A 20,815-nucleotide genomic window follows, 5' to 3' on the forward strand; every position below is an offset into this window, starting at 1 on the left:
TCCAAGGTTACAGATTATAAAGTTTTTTACAAGGCGGGATTGTTTAGCACATCAGCAAGGTTAGGGGTTTTTCTTTCTCTTGGACCAGCGGGCTCAGTGGCCTTGTCCTTAAGATAATGGGGAGCAGGGAGAATGTACTCTCCAGTCAGGGAGCTATCTGTATCTATTGGCAGAAGCACTTGTTCTTTCTGGTTTTCCCTTCTTAACATGAGTCCCATATCTTTTAGTTATTAATTTTCCCTCACTGAACTAAAAAAGAAAAGGTATACTACATAAGGACATGATTGTGCGAGCGTACACGCAAGTCAACATTCGCACATAAAATAAATGTATCTTTTAAGAATAGTAAGTGCCTAACAAAGACTAATTGACTCTCAGTCTGAAGGTCGCCCTGGAAGTCAAGGCTTGATGAGGGAGCTGGTCACATTGCACCCTCACTCAGGAAGCAGAACCATGAATGCTGGTGTTCCGTTTCATTTCTCCTTTTAATTCAGTCTAGGACCCCGCCTTTGTGATTGTGCGGTTCAGTCAGGGTTATACCACCTCCACTTACCTAGCTCAGAAAGGCCCTCATAGATGAGCCCAAAGGTTTGTTTCCTGGGTGATTCTAGGTCCTGCCAAGTTGAGTATTAACCGTCACGCACTCCAGAACTATTTGTCTAAAAAGGAAAACACCCTCCAGAGCAGAAGCATGTCTCCAACACACATCTTTTCTTCTGCTGGTTAGTTCCAGCCAGACATTTCGCTGAGGCTTCGCTGAGCCTTCGCTGAGCCCTGAGCGTCTTGGGAGATCAGCTGGCCAGGCCCCGCCCCAGGCTTCCCGCGCTCAGTGCCCATTGGCTGCCTTGTTGGTGGGCGGACCCCTGTACGGAGCTCAGCGCATAAGGACAGGGCAGAGGCGAGTGAGGTGAGGGAGCCGCTCGGAACTGCGCTCTCTGCGATGCCCCGGGCCGGCGTTCCCGCAGCGACGCCGATCCCCTCGACCGGGGCAGCCCGGGCGTTGCAGGTGTCGGACTCCCTGAGGCGGTGAGCGTCCCCTTGTCCCTGGTTCCCCTAGCAGCCCTGCGCTAGGGCTTCAGGGGGCGGGCCGCTAGGTCCCTCGTAACTGTCAGTCACTCCCTGCTGCAGCGCTGAGTGCTGGGCGTGTGGGAGGTGGCTGTCAGTTAAAAGATAGGGACGCCAAGGCCTGCGCCCTTGGCGACACCGCCTCCTGAGCCGTACAAGCCCTTGGTCACGGGCCCGGCCACACACCCTGGCCAGTCTGGACCGGCTCAGCGCGAAGCTCTTGGTTCTGCGAAAGAGCGCACATGGCGGGGGTGGGGGGTGGGGTGGGTGAAAGGACAGGTGGAGCGGTGGCCGCGCGACGTTAGTGCAGCGAAATGGCTGGGATGAGTTCGGCTTTGAAAAGCTTGCTCAAAAAAAAAAAAAAAAAAAAAAAAAAAAAAAAAAGGCTTGCATAACGGGCTCATCCCAAAATAGTTTTTGATGTCAAGACTAGAGACGTTCAAATGCAAGACCGGACACCCACCCCCCGCCCCTCCTCGCCTCGAAAAGAGTAACTTTCGATCTTTCTTACTTGGTTATTAATTCCGTCAACAAAGAAAGTTCTGGGGGGCATTCGGGGGGCGGCGGAATCTCGGGGTTGGAGTGCTTGTCTAGTCTGCAAAGCTCCCTGAGTTTTATCCTCAGCACTTTAAAACAAATATTGAATGGGAAACATCAAAGGAGACATGAATAATATTTGGTACGTTCATAAAAAGCTGGTTTTGTGGTTTTGTTTTTCCACTTATGTGATTTCACCCATTGCCACTCACCCAGGTTTGGGTTCTAAAAGTGTTTAACAGCGCCCTCCCCATCCCCCAGCAACTGGCCTGTTCCTTGAGTCAACAAGGGACACTGATTGCATGCAGGCATTTGGCGTCAGCTCCCCTGGAATGTCCTTTCATTTTCTGGATAGAGCAGGCTGAAAGAACTCATACTTAATCCGACTGGCTGCAGTACCCTATTGCGATCTCTCAATCATTGGGGGTGTTTGTGTGAATTCTTGGGAATGGAGAGAATGACAGGCATTGTGGAGAAAGGGAATGCTTTCAAGTTATGTCATCCTTGGCATCAGTTTTTTGAGTCACGTTCTGATGACATTGTTTCAGCCTGCTTTGCCCTTTCTCAGGCCCCTGGTTTGGTTTGAGTGAAAAGGAGTACTTGTCTTTATCCAGTAAGGGTTAGAGAAGTCCACTGCTGGCATTTAGGTGGCTTTGTTTGTTTATTTGTTTGTAACTTAATCTGAAAAGCCTTCAAAGGGTGAAAGTAGTATGAACTTTAAAAATGACTGCATATTGGAGATTGCAGAATACTATAATCATTGTTCTTATGGGGGAGGGAGGAACTGGAATATACAAACACTAGTTTTATTCAGTAAGTAGGAAAAAACTTAAGTACTTTGAATGCACCCTTTCAAAACCAACATTGCTACAGCGAATTTGCTTGCCTAACCCTTTGGGGTGGTTTGAATGGGAATGGTCCCCATAGCTTCCTGTAATTTGCACACTTAGTCCCCAGTTGGTGAACTGTTTAGGAAGGGTTAGAAAATGTGGCTTTGTTGGAGGTGTATTGTCACTGGGAGTGGGCTGTGAGGTTCCAAACGCCCACACAATGCCCAGTCTCTTTGTCTGTGCTTGCTGCCTATCTCAAGGGCTGCCCTAGCACCATGCCTGTTTGCTTCCCACCATGATGATAATGGACTAACTTTTTAACTATAAGCAAGCCCATAAATAAATGCCTTCTTTTTAAAGTTGTTTTGATTATGGTGTCTCTTCACAGCAATAGAACAATAACTAAAATAGCTCCTAATTTATATTTTCTGTTTACCTTGCTTTTCAATAGGCTTAAAGATCATGTTATGCTGTGCCTACTTGTCAAATTTTTTAGTGTCTTACTATTTAAATTTAAACATATTTTAGGGAGGGAGGTTATAAAATGTAGTGTTTCCTTACCTTTGCTTCTGGAAATAGTTTATAGTGATCAGGAAAGCTTAGTAAAGAACGGAAGAGATGGTTCAGAAGTTCAGTTGGGGAAAACTTGATTTTTTTTCCTCCAGCATTCTGGTGGCTCCCAAACATTGGTTACTTCAGTTTTATGAGACCTGATGTTCTTTTCTGGCCTCTACAGTTACCAGGCAGGCACATGGTACACATACCTACATGCATACAAAACATACATATAAAATAAATAAATCTAAATGAAAATTTTAGATGGAATTAAAGATGCCTTTAATTCCAGCACTGAAGAGGCAGAGGCAGGCATATTTCTGACTTTGAAGCCAGACTGGTTAACTAAGCCAGGGCTACACGGAGAAGCCCTGTCTCAAAAAAAACAAAACAAAACAAAGCAAAACATTACTAAAAAATACGAGAACTCAAACTTACTATTTGGTGAACATGCAAATGTTACATTCCAATGATTATCCTGATATTTAAATTTATTTTGGATGCCATACAGCATTCTCTGCCATTCTACAAACATAGTACACATTTAAAAACAACTTAGTATATTCTTTATAAATTTAATTTTAAAAATTATTTACATTGGTGTCAGGGTGTTGGATTCCCTGGAACTGGAGTTAGGTGCTGGCAATTGAATTCAGGTATTCTGGAAGAGCAGCCAATGCTCTTAACTTCTGAACCATCTCTTCAACCATATATACATATGTACTATGTAATTCTGGCTTTCCTGGAACTCAGAGATCTCATGCCTTTAATCCTAGTATTTGGTAATGTATCATCTTTAATTAAAATAATACTGCATAAATACAAAAATAAATCTAAGAATACCTAGTTCTAGTTTCCTTGCTGCTCCTATGATAAACACTTTGACCAAAACATAACTTAGGGAGGACAGGGTTTGTTTGACTTACACTTCCAGATCATAGTCTGTCATTGAAGAAAGTCAGGAATTATGGCAGGAACTATGGAGGAACAATGTATCGCTTTCTAGTTTGCTCAAAGGCTAATGCATATTTAGCCTTCTCCTATAATCCAGACCTCCTGCCTAGGGATGAGGCCATCCTTAGTTGTCTGGGCCTCTTCCATCAATTAATAATCAAGACAGTTCTTCACAGACATGCCCACTGACCATTCTGATCTAGGCAGTTCCTCTATAGAGGCGCTACAGTCAGATGACTGCAAGCTGTGTCAATCTGGCAATTAAAGCTAAGTAGGACACTAATACTTCCAGTACTCAATTTTGAAAGATCATTATTATTATTTTTGTAGTTGCCTTTAGCTTGCTTTCACCTACTTGGAATGCTAATAATATGGAATATGCAATTTTAGGGGTGAGTGAGTGAGTGGAAAGCCTGATAAGTTGTGATAAGAATTCAGTTTTTCACTATTGAAATGTTAGTACCACTCATTGGTTAAATGAGAAGCTTATTTACATTTCCTATTATGACTAGGTAAATATGATTAGCTTTAGAGCCAAATGATCAGCTGAGATTGCTTCTTTTGTTCATTTAAGTTTCCATCATTCTTTGAATTTCTCCTCCAAATGTTTTAATGCCATCAAATATGCCAGGCAATGCAGAGATCTGTCGGTTTCATTTTTTAAGACTGCTTCTTTCACACCTTTAATCCCAACAGTTGGGAGGCAGAAGCAAGCAGATCTCTGTGAGTCCAGGCCAGTCTTGGTCTATAAAGTGAGTTCAGGACAACTACACACACACACAAAAAAAAAGACTGCTTTTTCATGTCTCCCATCTTTGCACTCTTGTCTTCTCTTTCAAGACAAATATCTTTATTTATTTATTTTTATTTTATTTATTTTTTGTTTTTATTTTTTTGAGACAGAGTTTCTTTGTGGCTTTGAAGCCTGTCCTGGAACCAGCTCTGTAGAACAGGCTGGCCTCAAACTCACAGAGATCCTCCTGCTTCTGCCTCACGAGTGCTGGGACTAAAGGTGTGATCCACCAACGCCCAGCCAGATAGCTTTCTTATACATCCCAGACCCACTTGGGTAGAGATGGAACCATTTGTAGTGGGCTAGGCTTTCCTAAATAAATCAGCAATCAAAAAAAAAAAAAAAAAAAAAAAAAAGTTCCAAAAGACCATCTGATGGAGGCAATTCTTCAACTGAGGTTCCCTCTTCCTATCTTTATTCTACCTTTATACTGGAATTTTGGTTTGGTTTGATTGAATTCAACTCTAGATTTTCTTCAAACTGCTTAATACTTAATTCCACTATATCTGCTGTTGGTATTGTTGTTTAAAAATCTGATATCTGTGTTTCTTATTCATTTATAAATGGGTGATATTTCCTTTTCAACAAGTTTTTGGTATTTCATTTTTGGTTTTACAAAATTGTATGCAATCATGATTATGTTTTTTTTATTCACTGTGGTATTTGTACTTACATATTTTTATATATTGGGTGGTATCCTTTCAACTCTGAGATCCTCTTTGTCCTGATTAGTTTGGTTGTCAACTCCATGCACCTGGGAAGAAATAAGCCCTTTCCTTACCATGTTGGGTTTTGTCTGTGTTTTTATCACAGAACAGATAGTAAACCAGGATATTGTCTTTTCCTGTACTTAGCTAAAACTGACATTAGTATATTTTATTCCTTTCCATTTATTGTGGCCTTTTATTTTTAAGTTAGATTTTTGACCTTTTGGATCAGTCTTTAAAAAAAAAATCCTTCCAGTTTTTTCATCTCTTAATTGTTACTGTTTTCTAGATTCACCAGGCTAATTCTTAAACTTTATCACTGTCCTTTTAACATTTCATTTTGATCATCATAGTCTTAATTTTGTAGAGCTCCTTTGTATTGTGGTTGCTTCTTTATTATAGCATCTTGCAGGCTTTTTGTTTTTTGAGACAGAGTTTTTCTATATGTTAAACAGTTCTTTTCTCAAATAAAACTTGAGTAAACAAACCAACAAAAGTCTCTCTCTCTGTGTGTGTGTGTGTGTGTGTGTGTGTGTGTGTGTGTCTTCAACCTTGTTTTGAGACAGGATCTCTCTTCTACTCTTGCATTGCATTCTCCAAGCCAATTAGACTTTAAGCTCTAGCTTTTCCTGTCTCTGACTCCTACTTTATTGTAAAAAATGCTGTAGATGAACTGCATATAGCATACTGAGATTAAATTCAGGTAATTAGGCTTACATAGCAAGTACTTTCACCCATTGAATCTGGCTGAAACTCTGTTTTTAAAAGTATGACTCAGTTCATTACACCAATGCCAATTTTGTACTGTACATTGCATGTAACTCTATAGGAGTTCACATTGACACTTTGGTATAAGGGAAATTATGTCAGGTTTTTGGTTTTTAGATCAAGGACATTAGGAGCTAAAAGAAAAATGTATGAGAAGTATGGGTCACTATAACCAGTACTTCACAGAAACATAATTGCTCAGTGACTGAAGCTTTCCAAAATAATTTAAACAATCTTAAAACAAATGTGTAGCATAAAGACAATGACCTCAAATTTGTAAATATGTGTGTGTGTGTGTGTGTGTGTGTGTGTGTGTGTGTGTGTGGTGTAAATCTCTAAAACAGAGGTAGGAATGAAATGTCTTGACCAGAGGTAGAACTGTATAGTGCAACAAGATAAAAATAGCCTAAATTGTATTATTATACAAAAGCATATATAGGAGCATACATACATAGAATATGATAAAGATAGTTTTATATTTGCATGCAAAATATGGTAAACAGAAATAAGAGTCTGCATAGTATGACAAATGTAATATACACATTATCCAAGAGAGGAATACAAGGTTAATTTTATGTAAGTTTCTACATACAAGAATCTGCAACAATGTATGTTGTCTATAGCTAATAGTTGCTAAAATAGTTCACAAGAACTATTAAAAAACAAAACAAACAAAAAAAACCAAACCAAAACAAAACAAAAAAAAAAAAAAAAAAAAAAAAATAAGGAAGGCCACCAGAAAGAAGAAAGAAACAAATGCAGAGACTGGGAAAATAAGACATGCCAGGTGTTCTCTGGTAAGATAAGGCCATGTAGAAATACATAGATTAGTAATTATGGGTTAGTAATTAAGACGGAGCTAGGCAGTAAGAAGCCCTAGCCATCAGACAACAGTTTTATAATTAATATAACACAGACAAAATGGCTGTGGGACCAGGCAGGACAAAAACCTCCATCTTCGAGGCAGAAAGAGGGGAAAAGCAAGACATGATGTGGGCTTTTGAAATCTCAGAGATTACTCCCTATGACACACCTCTTAATCCTCCTTAAATAGTGCCACTTCCTGATGGCTAAGTATTTACATATATGAGCCTTTGGGGGCCATTCTTATTCAAACCACCACTTAAAGGTTAAAGTGAGGCTTCCTAGATTGCAAAGAAAACTCAGAAGTCATGAAGGAAAAATGATAGACTTGATTGTATGACAATTTAAAGTTTATAATGGCAGAGACAGAATATTAAAGGAATTAAAATACAAAAGATAAATATTCTTTGATAGGCAACTATGCACACCTCTATACCATCAACACAACAAGGAAAATATATATTCTTTGTATATATGAATTATCTTCTGGGCTAGAGAGATGGCTAAGTGGTTAAGAGTGTGTACTGTTGTTCTTCCAGAAGACTCAAGTTCATTTCCCAGTACCCATATCAGATATGATGCCTCTAGCTTCCACAGACATCTGCAGGCATGGGGACAATATCCCTACCCCTAGATCCACACATAATAACAATAATTTTTTTGTTGTTTTTTGAGACAGGGTTTCTCTGTGTAACAGCCCTGGCTATCCAGGAACTCACTCTGTAGACCAGGCTGTCCTCCAACTCACTGAGATCTGTCTGCCTCTGCCTCCAAAGTGCTGGGATTAAAGGCATGTCCCACCATGCCTGACCAAAAAATCAGTTGTGTTTTTTGTTTTGTTTTGTTTTGGGTTTTTCGAGATAGGGTTTCCCTGTATTGCTTTGGAGCCTGTCCTGGAACTCTCTCTGTAGACCAGGCTGGCCTTGAACTCACAGAGATCCTCCTGCCTCCCAAGTGCTGGGATTCAAGGCATGTGCCACCAACACCCAGCTAGTTGTTTTAATTTATTTATTTAAAGAATTATCTTCTGATAAGAGACAGTCAAGATATGAGAAAAAGGTATTTAAGAAGTTCTTAATTGTTTAGTTGTTTGAAGTAATGTCTTAAGCTATCACTCAGATTGGCCTTTGAGATAGGATCTAATTGTATAATCGCTTTGGCTAGCCTGATAGAGATTCACCTGCCTTTGACTCCTGAGTTGGGATTAAAGGGGTTCACCACCTTGCCAGGTTTCTTATGCTTGTTTTGATGTAAATATTGTGCTCTGTAAAACAGATATAAAAGCATTAAAATCAAAGTAGGTAGTGTTATTGTGTGTTACCTAGTTGGCATGGGTTGAATTTTACCATTTTTTTTTTTTTTTTGCAATGACATAATTGAGTCAACTTGAAGACAGGGCATTGAAGAAACAGTTTAAAAATCTTTTGTTAACCCAAGATTTTTCATGGGTAAAATCAAGACTATAAATATTTACCACCCAGGTAGCTTTTTGTTTGCTTGTTTGTTTGAATTGTGAAATTACATAGAGGATTTTCAGTGTTAGGCTTTTAACTCAGTAAACTTTCATTCTATCCTAATTTCCCATTTTAAACGATGGGAGATAAATTCGGGTGTGGAAGGCAGACGCAGGTAAAATCTATGGGAGTTCCAGACCAGCCAGGGCTACATATAGTGATACCTAAGTCTCAAAAAAAAGTAAGAGATGAAGGCTGGAAATAATTACCACCTTTAAATTATGGTGCTAATAAGTGCGACGTGAACGTTACTTTGTGATATAGAGGGAATAGTGATCAGGGAAGACTTCGTGGCAGATAGGCAATACCACAAGACAAGCATGGTTTGCAAGGCCTAAGACCTGAGTGATACCCAGACCCCTACAGCTGCACCGGCAGCCGCAGCACGCCATCGCCCCCTTCTGGCAGAGGGCGGCCCTGCCCCTGACAGCGTCTCCTGCGAACGCCGAGCCCGAGGCACGCAGGCGCAATGAGTGGACAAGGGCTCTAGGCGAAGGTGCGCATGCGTGTAGCCCTATGGAGGCGGTAGCTGCTTCGTCGTGGTGACTGGAGGCCGAGTACTAAACTGTGTGGGGCACGGATGGGATCCAGCTGTTAGTCGGTAGGCATAGGTAGGACCGCTGCCTTGCGGGGAGCCGTGGGCTGGAAGGCAGAGGCCTCGCGCGCAGGCCCGTCCCTGTGAGGTCGCGGTCGACTATTGTATGTGTCGCAGCGGCTGCGCACAAAATGGCGGCGGCGGGGGCAGGCGGAGCGGAGGGACCCCCGGGTGGGCCTCGGCCGGGGCCTGTGCCCCTCGCCCCGCGCCGACCGCGCCGCCGCACCGCACTGCCGCTGGGCGCAGCCGGCAGATGCTGCCGCCCTGCGGAGGAGCGGGCGGCGCCCTCGGGGAGGTCCGTTCGCCCTTCCTTTGCGCCGTGGATCTGCCGCTCCTCGGGCCTGACAGCGAGCCGGCCGGGGAGGCCGCCGCGCGCCCGAGCGCCTTTCGGAGCCCCTGTGAGCCGCGTGCGCCCGTAGCCCCGCTGGGGGCCGGGGCCGGGGCCGTGGGCGGGGGCGTGCGAGCTGCTGCGGGCCGAGCGCCCCGGTGAGCACCGAAGCCGAGAATGTGGGCTCCGGGATGTCGTAAATGGCGGTGACACTTCCACGTTCTTAGAGGAGTCAGGGATAGCTGCCTGTGTTGCCGTGGTTTGTAGCTTGGGCTTGTGTTGTTGAAGAGAAGGTATCTATACCACTGGTTCTCATCCCGGAGGATGTTTCAGACATCCTTTGTTGTTTGAAGTAATTGCCTGCGAGGGAGTCGCAGTATTACCAAATCTTTGAGCTAGACAGTGATCGTAGCCTCGAGCTATTTAGTATTAAAATTGTCCTTTGGCAGTTTGGGGATTCTGGAAGGAATACTCAGCGTGAAAAGTTCTGAAGAAAAAAAGCTTGTCACCAGGATCCACCCGACCATGCGGATTCATCTTTCCTAATCAGATTTAAAATTGTGCATGCAAACACAAAATCTCTACCCCACTCCCGTCATTTTGTATGAAGGGTTAACTCGTTTTTCAAGGAAGTTGTGTTTACTGCTTTAGTTTAGAAGTTTAAAATGACAAACTTGAAAAAGAGTTCAAGAAAAATTAATATAAGGATGTTAACACAGAAAAATAAACTTGCTTATTACGATTCTTCAAAATGTTAATGATGATGCAGTTTAGATTTAATGGATTTATTACATTCTGCCTTATAAAATTTGACTTTTATGTTCCCATATTCTGTAATGTGTACTTTCAGATATGTGGAATCCAAATGTAATACACTAAAATATTCTAGGCCGTTCCTCGTCTTGTCATTTGTGTTGAAAACAACGGGTAAAGATAAAACAGTTGAAAGAAATTACAAAAATCTCCGTATTTGTTTTGATGAACTGGTTTTCAAAAATGTATTCATTTGACACACATTATCTTGTATGTTGATTCTATTTTAGTATTTGTTATGGCGTGTGCTTGTATCATAAATTCTAGTTCTAAAAAAGGTTCTTATAGTTACCACTTTCTGAATGTCTTCAGAGGTTTTTAAGAATGTTTTCGAAATTTTAATTTTTATGTAATAGACAAAAATTGCGAGTTTAATGAAGAGAGATTAGGTTTTGGAACCAGCGGATTCAAATACCTTTTTCTCTTACTATTATTTGTGAGTCAATTGTTTTAGTCTTTCTAAACTTGTTTTCTAATTTGTAAAAATGATACTACTTGCTGCTTGGGATTCATTTTTATATGAGTGACCACTGAGATGGAGTATGGAATGCTCCTATCCATAGATGTTTCTTAATGAATTTCAGTTGTACTTATTTCATAATTTAAGTTGACTAGGTAACATCTTCTGATAGAAAATTGCAGCCTGTAGATACCCCCTTTTAACTAAAAAAGGAATTTAGGTTAAATTAATAGTAATGAAAATTATCAGACTTGAAAATGTTTTGCATCTATACATTCCTTTTATTTCACTTACAAGAATTTTTTTTTTTTTTTTTTTTTTAATTTTACAAGTTCTTGCTGGGTAACACAGACTAGCCTACAACTCAATGTGTAGATCAGATTTGGAGACAGGCAGGGTGAGAACTCCTAAGTGCTGGGGTTATAGGCTTGAGCTTGCTTCATAATAATTAAACAGTTGTGTTACTCCCGTGTTGAATACATGAATTCATCTTATAGGTGCCAGAGCCTGGGTGCTTAATTCTGTGTCTTCCCATTGATTAAGGTTCAATTAAGTCTGTCCCATTTCTTAATGAAAGCTATATATGTTAAGAAAGACTACTTATAATATATAGGTACCCAGTAACACAGTTTGGGCTGTTTTTCAAGGAAACAGGAGCTAATGAATATTGAAATGTGATAGTTTAGAGATCAGAAAAAGAAAAAAATTGCTGTGACTAAATAAGCCCTCATTTATATCCAACTTTTTTTATTATTTTATTGTTCTTTGTTCCATTTGAAATTTGTGGTTGAAAGTGCAAATGGAAGGAAAATATATAGAAAAATTGGAAGAGAATAGTGGAAAGAAGGACAGAGAGATGTAGAATTAAAAGCCATAGTCACATGGGTTCAGGGAGGATCAAGAATAATAACTTTGGATTGATAAGAATGAGGAGCATTGGAGAGATAGCTCCAAGGTACATGCATGATCTTAATGATTATCTTGGGGCATATATGTTTTGATTACTTTCTAGCCCTTAGAAACTAACCTCTGTTTTATGTTCCAGTCCTTCATTAAGTCTTTACATTTTTATTTTCATAGTTTTTCTTTTATTAAACTTGCAAGTAGCTTTTTAAATTGTCTCTGTTTAATGAAAATTGCTAATTTTTTGTTGTTTAAATTTTATTTTTGTATTTTAAAACAAGGTCTTGCTATGTAGCTCAGATTGGTTTCAAACTTTAGGTCCTCCTACTTCCACCTCCCAAGTGTATGTTTACAGATGCCTGCCGCCTTATTAATTTATTACATAAAATTAAACATCACAAATGAAAATTAAATGACTTATTTGTGTAACTCCCATCTAGCTTCAGTAATTGGTAACAAATGGTCAGCTTTGTCAAATTTCTATTCTCTACCCCGTTTTAAACAAGTCTTACTTATTTGTTTATTTAGTTAGTTATTGAGACAGAGTGAGTCTCTCTTTGTAACCCTGACTGGCCTGGAACTCATAGAGGTCTGCCTGCCTCTTCCTCCTTATGCTGGGATTAAAGGTGTGAACAACCACATCTGGCTGGGTCAGGTAATTTTAATATCAGTTCTAGCAAATCAGTCAAAATTTTTTCTAAAATATTTAGGGGAAAAATTGTTTATATAAAATCATTAGTAACAACTACTAATAAATGTTTACTTGTTAATAATAATTTCTTAATAATCAGCCATTCAGACAGTATTGAAATTTTCCTCTACTGCATATGCAACTATTAAAGTTTTTGAAGTCTGGATCCAAATAAGATTTGTAACTGGAGCCGTTTATTGTTATAATATCTCTTAAGTCCCTTTATAAGTTCTTAAGCTACTTTTTAGTTTATACAAGAACCACTGTTTCTTATACATTAAATAATAGATAATAATGCCTTGCCTCATCAACATTTGAATATTTGAATCTGTGTGCCCCCCCCCCCCCACTTCTCCCCTCAGCCCAGACAGGGTTTCTCTTTAGCTTTGGAGCCTGTCCTGGAGCCCTCACAGATCCGCCTGCCTCAGCCTCCCAAGTGCTGGGATTAAAGGTGTGTGCTGCCATCGTCCAGCTGAATTTATGCATTTCTATGTAACTTTAAATGCTTACTTAGTGGGCAAAATTTTTTGATGCCAAGTCTGTTTGGCCCCCCAGAACCCACATGTTAGAGATAGCTCTCCTCCAAGTTGTCCTCAGATATCCACTCAAATAGTGTGACACCTACATACCCTCAAATGAATAAAAATGTATTTTAAAATTACACAGGAACTGCTAGATCCCAGTTTATGAGAGAAAAGTAGGAGTGTTCAACTATGTTTCTCATACAGTGTTTTCAGGAGTTGCCTGTATCTTAGTAAAAGCTTAATAAAAGAACACCTGTCTGCTTAAAAGCATTTTGTTTGCTTACTTAATGTTGAGTACCTTTTTTGTGGCCAGAAGTTATGATATTAATTGATTTTCATAGCACATTCTTGAGGGTTTTAAAATTTTGTATCTGTATATAAATGATTTGCCTGAATTAATGTTTTTGTACCATGTGTGTGCAATGACTGAGCGGGCCAGAAGAGAGCTTTGGATCCCCTGGAATTTGAGATACTGACAGTTCTAAGCCACCATGTGGGTGCTGGGAACAGCAAGGGCACTTACTTGCTAATCCATCCTTAAATTATTTTTTAAATTACATTTAAAATTTCCTGCAGCTTTCTTAGTGCCACGTTGTTGATAAACAACAGAATCAGAATGAAAACACTTGAGTATATGGTCAGAGTTCTTTTTTTAAGGTCCAAGTTTTTAGACATTTTTCTGTGCTGCCTCTCTAAAGTTAGTTGATAGTGTTAAGTTTTACTTATGGGAGTGAACCAATTTTGAATGAAATCAGTCATTGGCACTCCTCCTAGCCTGGGAGGGTATGTTCAAATCAGTGGAAATTTCCCCAAAGATTAGATTATTATGGATTTTGTAATTGGCTGACTAACAGTAGTTAGTGAGAGTACATGATGTAGAAAAAGAAGGGCCAAATAAAAATTTGAAGCTAATGTTCTTTATTATATTGCAATTTGTCTGCCACATATTTTGTTTTTAATATTTTAACTTGGATACAATTAAGTTATATAGTTCAGTGGCGGACATAAAATGTTGGATCATTAGTTTTGAGTGAATTTAAGCTCTGAGTGACAGGAAAATGAATTCTTTCTCTTCTCTCACTATTTGACATTAAATTTTGTGCATTGTTCTCCTTTATCTACTTAGCATGTGTATCATAGGGATAAGATGTTTTATAGTACAGTTACCAATGTTAGTAAATTTAACTGATAACATTCCTTAGTCTGTAATCTGGTTTGTTGTTTCACCCATTAGTGTTCTTTGTAGACTTTTTTTCTTCCCTGAAGTATAGGATTGGTCTAGGGATAGATACTGTATGTAGTTGTTATGTCTTCTTTACACTTGGTTAATCTGGAATGTTTTCATAGACCATTTCTCATTTTACATCGGTCTGGTATTATTGACTAAACATAGTGATGATATGGTTCAGATCTGATTTGTGTATGTTCATCAGCCCTTCATGGGTGATAATGTTTTATCATATGTTGGTTAAATTGTTTGCTGTGGAGAGACATTTGAAAACAGAAATGTCCTGCACATCTCCCATTCATTCTGTATATAAAACTTGCACAGATTCTTTTAATTTAAAAATGATGACTTTTCCTATTCTACCTTCCCTTATCCAGTTACCAGTTGGTGCTCAGCACACAAGAGCTTTCTCTCCCATTGTTTAATTTATTGGTATAGATGCCAGTATTTTTGTACTTTATTACTGTTGAGTTCATTTTTGCTTTCTCCCATTTCTTATTTGTATATCTTGTCTTCCACAGTGAGAACTCTGGTCCCCAACACCAGAAAACATTTACTTGTTTGTTCAATTCAGTAGCAATAAACTCTTTTGGAATAGTTTCGTCCCTATTAGTGAAAAGAATAAAATTTTGTTGTTCTCTTCCCCTCAGCTCTACCAAAATTGAGCATATTTAAATTGATAGTAGATTTGTGACTTACTTGGATTAGTTTTCTCTTTCTCCTTAAGTGGATTGTAGTTATTTGTATAAAATATGGTATGCCAATTAGTTTCTTTCTAGTTTAGGTAAAGACATTTCTTCCCTTTCCATTGTTAATAATTTAACTTCACATGCCTACTCAGGTCAAAACCATACAAAAGATGTCATAATTAAAATGTTCCCATGTCCTCTTAGTGTTACTAACATTTACCCTTTCTCTACTGTCATTCTCATACTGTTCATTCTGTTTCCAAAAGAAAGATAATCAGTAGTTCCCAACCTTCCATATGCTGTTACCCTTTAATACAGTTCTCAGTGTTGTGGTGACTCCACCCATAAAATTATTTTTGTTGCTATTTTACCACTCTTATGAATTGTATTTTAAATATCGGATATATATATATATATATATATATATATATATATATATATATATATATATTCCTTGTGAAAAGGTTGTTTGATCCCAAAAGGGGTCATGGCCCACAGGTTGAGAACCAGTGCTCTATGTGCTCTTTTGTAGCTTAACGCTTTGACACTTTAAGGCATAGTTAATTATGTCTTACTTTAATCTGTCGTAACCCACTTTAGGGAGATGGAAACAATTTTGGCCCATATCCTACATGAGAGAAGCATATAACCCGAAGGTTGGACAAGGGTGCAGTTGTATCTAAGAAGTAACCTCAGCTGGGTATCCAACCCTTCAGTGTTATTTACCTTTTGGTATTACTTCCCTGTATTGTGGGTGCTTTGCCTTGTTTCAGTGCTTATGCTTTCTCAGTAAGGTGGTAAATACAGTTCTCAGCAGCATTTGAGTTTTATAAACATTCACCTCCTTTTTCATTTGTAATTAGGACTAAGTAATCCCAGGGATGATTTTTTTTTTTTTTAATTCTAGCTTAGATCAGGTAGTTTCTCTTAAGCTAATTCATGTGTCTGTCTTTATGTACATATTTGTACGTGAGTGCGTGCGTGTGTAGGTCAGAACAGCCATGGATGTTCTTCAGTTGTGTGTCCAGTTTTATAACCTTGTACCTTATTGTGTAAAGTGGGATTTCACTGAACCTAGAGTTTAGTTGGTGGCCAGCAAGTTTTAATGATGCTGTTTTTCTATCCTCCTGCAGCACTGGGATGCCCTACTTTTGTGTGAGTTTGGGGGATTTGAACTCAGGTCCTCATGTGTAATAAGTGTAATAAGCCCTCTACACATGACTGAGTCATTTCCCCAGCCCAATATTTTTATTTTTTGGAGACCTTGTCTCTTACTGATCTGGAACTTAACAAGTAGGCTAGGCTGATTGGCCAATAAGTCCCCAAAGATTTGCCTGTTTGTCTTCCCAGTGCATGACTACACCCTGCTTTGAGAATCAAATCCAGGTCCTTGTACTTACTGACCTATCTGCCTGTGTTCAGGAGAGTATCTTTTATATTAAAATCAATGCTAAATGAAGTTATCTGATTACTATACTTATTTTTTCAAAAAGCTATTTTCCTGGGAATACTATTAGATTACTGATATTTGAAGTTTTTAATATGTAGTCTTACAGCGATTTGTCCCTAGCATTGCATGATAACAATTGGTCTTTGGTTTAAATTTTTTAAGGATCTATTTATGTGTATGTGTGTGAATCTGTATATCATGTGTGTACAGGTGCCTGAAAAGACAGAACAGGCCATCAGATCCTCTGAAGGTGGAGTTTATAGGTGTTTGTGAGCTGCCTCACATAAGTGCTCTTAACTGCTGAGACATCTCTCTAGCCCCATCTTTGGTTTTAAAATTTAGATCTGAAACCATGACTTGTGACACTTAAATTGTGACTGTGCCTCTTTTATGAGACACAACAGAACAGAACTAATGTCAATAAAGAGTTGGCTGAATGGATGTCTTGAAGTTAGGAGAGATCAACTGATGGAAGAAAACACAGAATGCATGTTATTTTTGTGATTAAATAAACAATTGGACTGTTGTACTAACTGACAATTGTCATGGTCGTGAATTGATATATTTTGTAATTGTGTGGGTTTTTTTTTTTTTTAAAGATTTATTATGTATACAGTGTTCTCCTTGCATGAATGCCTGCAGGACAGAAGAGGGCACCACATCTCATTACAGGTAGTTCTCATTACAGGTAGTTGTGAGACACTATGTAATTGCTGGGAATTGAAATCAGGATGTCTGGAAGAGCAGCCAGTGCTCTTAACCGCTGAGCCATTTCTCCAGCCCCTGTAATTGTGTAATATTGTTTTCCTTTTATGATGAGTTCATAGAAAACTTTGAGTGTTGTTTATAGGGTGTTTTTTTTTTTTATTCCCTTTTTTTCTTGCTTTTGGTGAAAGGTAAAGAACATTTTTTAATAGTTAGAAAAAAACTATAAATTTATTTTACATATCTGTGATGCAGCATAAAAAGAACAGTGAGGGGGCCAATGTAGGTTCTGTTGAGATGTGATTACTTCCTAGCTATGTCCTAAGGCTTAATCTGTAAACTGTTGTCCTTTGCTTTCAGGGATTTTATCTTAAGTTAGATGAGTATTAAACAACATGAAACTATAAAGTCTCGAGTGTCAGGTTTTAAAAAATTAATATATTAATGTGTATGTGTGTGGACACATGTGCCCCTTCATAAAGGTGGAGGTCAGAAGCCCACTTTGTTCTGTTTCCACCTTTACGTGGATTCTAAGGATCGAAAACTCAGATAACCAAGTTTGTGTGACAAACACCTTCCTTTTCCCATTTAGCCATCTCACTGCCCTGTGTGTGGGGTTTATTATAAATTTCATAATCAACTCAGTGGAGCCATTATGATATAGCTGGCTAACTTTTGCTGATTGTTATAGATTCTAAGAAAGACTTATTGATACTCAGAAGATAAGCCCCCTTTCCTTCTGAAAGATACCATTAATTAGTTAGGAAGCTCTTGATTTTTCCATGGAAGTGGACATTTCAGAAATATTTTGAGGGATCTAATGGCAGTATCTTTTTAATCTGCCAAACAATTTCTTCATACTTGTGCCAAGAAGCCAATTTCTACTATTGGTTTCTTTTCTTTCTTTTCCTCTTTTTTTAAATGTACCTTTTTATTTTGTGTATATGTTTGTGGGTGAGTGTGCCACAAGCTCTGTGTGGAGGTCAGAGAGTTGCTTTCTCTTTTCATTCTGTAGGTTCCAGGGATGAAACTTAAATTGTGAGGCTTGGCATCAAGTCCCTTAATCTCTGCGCTTTCTCACTGACATTATTAGTTGCTAAAAGAATTTTGTTTTATCGTTGATTATACTGGTTTTGTTTCAGAGTCATATGTTTCTGTTTTTAAAGGACATTGAAAAGAATTTAAGATTACTGTTCAAAATAAAACAATTCAAATGATATACCATTTAATATTCTGTTATGAAAAGTATTAAATAGAAACTAAAGTGTGGATTAAAAACATCAATTAGGCTGGGGATATAGTAGTTGTCTGTGGCAGCTCTTAGCTAGCTTGCTTGTGGCCTTATTGTTTGTCCCTAGAGTAACTTAAAAATAATACTCTGTTGGCTGGAGAGATGGTTTAGTGATGAAGGGCACTTTTTATTCTTCAGAGGTCTTGAATATATTTTATAAAATGACTAGTATCTATATTCTATAAATGTATTATTTATATTACTATAAAGTCAGGATGCTAGGTACTTTAGAAAAATACATAGGTTTTTGCTTTTAAAGAACTCAAGTGTAGTTCTTTTCAACTTAAAATTGTTCATCGTTATATATAATAATTAGATGGCTGGTAAATCTGCATCATTTGTGTTTTATTTGAGGGAAGAAATAGTATTTGTGAGAATTAGTGCTTCTCTCAGTGTAAGAATAGTCTTCTCCAACTGGAGAAAATGATGTAGAAAGAGTCAGAATAAGGGCTGGGGAGATGGCTCAGTCAGTCAAGTGCTTGTAAAGGAAGCATAAGGACCTGAGTTTGATCTACAGTACCCAGGTACAGAAGTATACATTTATAAAATCCAGAGCTAGGGAGGTAGACACAGGAGAATCCCTATAACTCACTGGCAAAGCAACAATGGTGAATTCCAGGTTCAGTGAGAGATCCTTTCTTGAAAAATAAGGTTGCAGGGTCTGTTATCCCAGCACTCATGAGGCAGCCAGGTTGCTATAAGTTTGAGGCTAGCCAGAGCTATTCAGTGAGTCCCTTCCTCAAAGAAGATGAATTATGTGGAGAATGATTGAGGACAAAGGAAACCTCCATACACACATGAACATACACACACATGCTATCCTCAAAAAAATTTAAAAGAATAAGTATGTGAAAACTACTCATCCAAGCCGAGCAGTGCTTATTTTTAAGGATCCCAGGCAAAGTTGTTATTAGAAGGAGTCTACTATGGCAAAGTAAATTAATTTAATGACTTGTGATTTCTGGAGTTTGTTGCAAATAGCATTTTAAAAATAATGAATTTGGATTTGCTGTTGGTGAATTCATAGTCTGGACTATTTTTATTTTTGTGTTTCAGTCTAGCTTGAAATATGAGAACTGGGGAGATAGTAGGTAAAACACTTCCTACACAAGCATGAAGATCTGAGTTCAGATCTCCAGAACTCATGGCAAGCTGGGTGTTGATTCCAGCTTCTGCAATCTCAGAATTCCTACAGGGAGGTGGGAAATAGAGACAATAGTATCCCTAGAAGGTCTTGGGTCAGCCAACCTGACATATGCAATAGTAAACAGCAAAGAGACCCTATCTCAATCAAGGTAGGAGGCAAAGATCAACAACAGAGATTGTACCCTGACTTATCACATATATGACGTGGCAGGCATATCCCCATACTCATCCACACAGACACATGAATAGATTGATGGATATAGAGTTTTTAAAAAACCTAATTTATGTACATTGATAATGAAAACTTTGAATGTGATCTTGTATACTTGGGAAAACATACAGCTTCGTTTGATGCTGCATTGTTGAGAAAGGCATACATTTTATTAGCATAAAACATAAGCTAGAAATACTGAAAGTGGTTCAAGAAATACTTAAGAAAGGATGTTGAGACTCAATCTTAGTGGTGAAGGAAATTTTTATGGAAGCTGACTATACAGAATAAGTATAAAATCAAGTAAGTCAGTCACCATCCAAGGCAAGTTGGTTGTTTTAATGGAAAGAGAAAAATACAAAGGCCTCACTGGAATAAATGCCTGGTAAATAACAAAGGTAGAGAGAGACTGGCTAGATTGTTGGACAATATACATACAAAAATTAAAAAGGATGGGATCCTTTTAGATGTTTGAATAGGAGTAATGTGGTAAACATGTTTTACAAAAATTAAAGAAATGAAGTGTGGGGCAATTTAGTTAAGTTAGCTCTGGTAGAGCACTTATTAGGTCTCAGGTCTGGAAAAAATGTTGACAATTATGCAAGTGGTTGGATTTGAAGAGAGATAATGTTTACCAAATGAATAGAGTTTTACCCAAATATATTTTCATCTTAACTAGCAAGCATAAATAAAGCATGAGGATTGAGTTTTTAATCCCCAGAACCTTATAAAACTGTTGTGTGTGTCTGGAGAGATGATTCAGGTTTTCCCAGCAGCCATATGGCATACTGCTCATAAACACCTTTAATTAGTTCAGGGGTATCTGATGCCTCTAGCTTCCTCAGCCACTCGTACTTACATGTATGTAACTAAACACATGGATATACATTTCAATCTTTCAATATATGGAAGAGGAAAGTCACCCATTGTGGCCGCTGACCTTGGTCCTGAATGATAGTTGAAATTGGTTAGACTGGATAGTGTAGCAATGTGACTTGGTCAGTGACCACCTTTTTAGCAAATTTAATGTCTTGATACCTGCAGGATAGTGTTAGTCACATCTGTTAGTGGTTATGACCATGGATTGTGGGGCTAAACTAATTATGAATTTGATTTGAATGCAAATCCCAACATATGTCTATGTGTTACTTAGTCTCTCAGTGTAAAACTATGCAAATCTCTGGGAATTGTGAG

At 38.5% G+C, this 20,815-nt stretch overlaps 1 protein-coding gene across 1 annotated transcript in view; it reads left to right on the forward strand.

Annotated features, from left to right (window-relative positions):
* The first annotated feature begins 923 nt into the window (after window positions 1-923).
* Window positions 924-20,815, forward strand: part of Znf638 (zinc finger protein 638) — a 77,850-nt gene continuing 57,958 nt past the window's right edge. The window contains exon 1 of the mRNA XM_051203012.1: window positions 924-1,026. Coding sequence (XP_051058969.1) covers window positions 941-1,026 — 86 coding nt within the window. The 5' untranslated portion in view covers window positions 924-940. The remainder of the gene's footprint in view (window positions 1,027-20,815) is intronic.

The sequence above is a fragment of the Phodopus roborovskii genome, unplaced genomic scaffold (genome assembly GCF_943737965.1).
Source record: "Phodopus roborovskii unplaced genomic scaffold, PHOROB, whole genome shotgun sequence".
NCBI classification, from domain to species: Eukaryota; Metazoa; Chordata; class Mammalia; order Rodentia; family Cricetidae; genus Phodopus; species Phodopus roborovskii.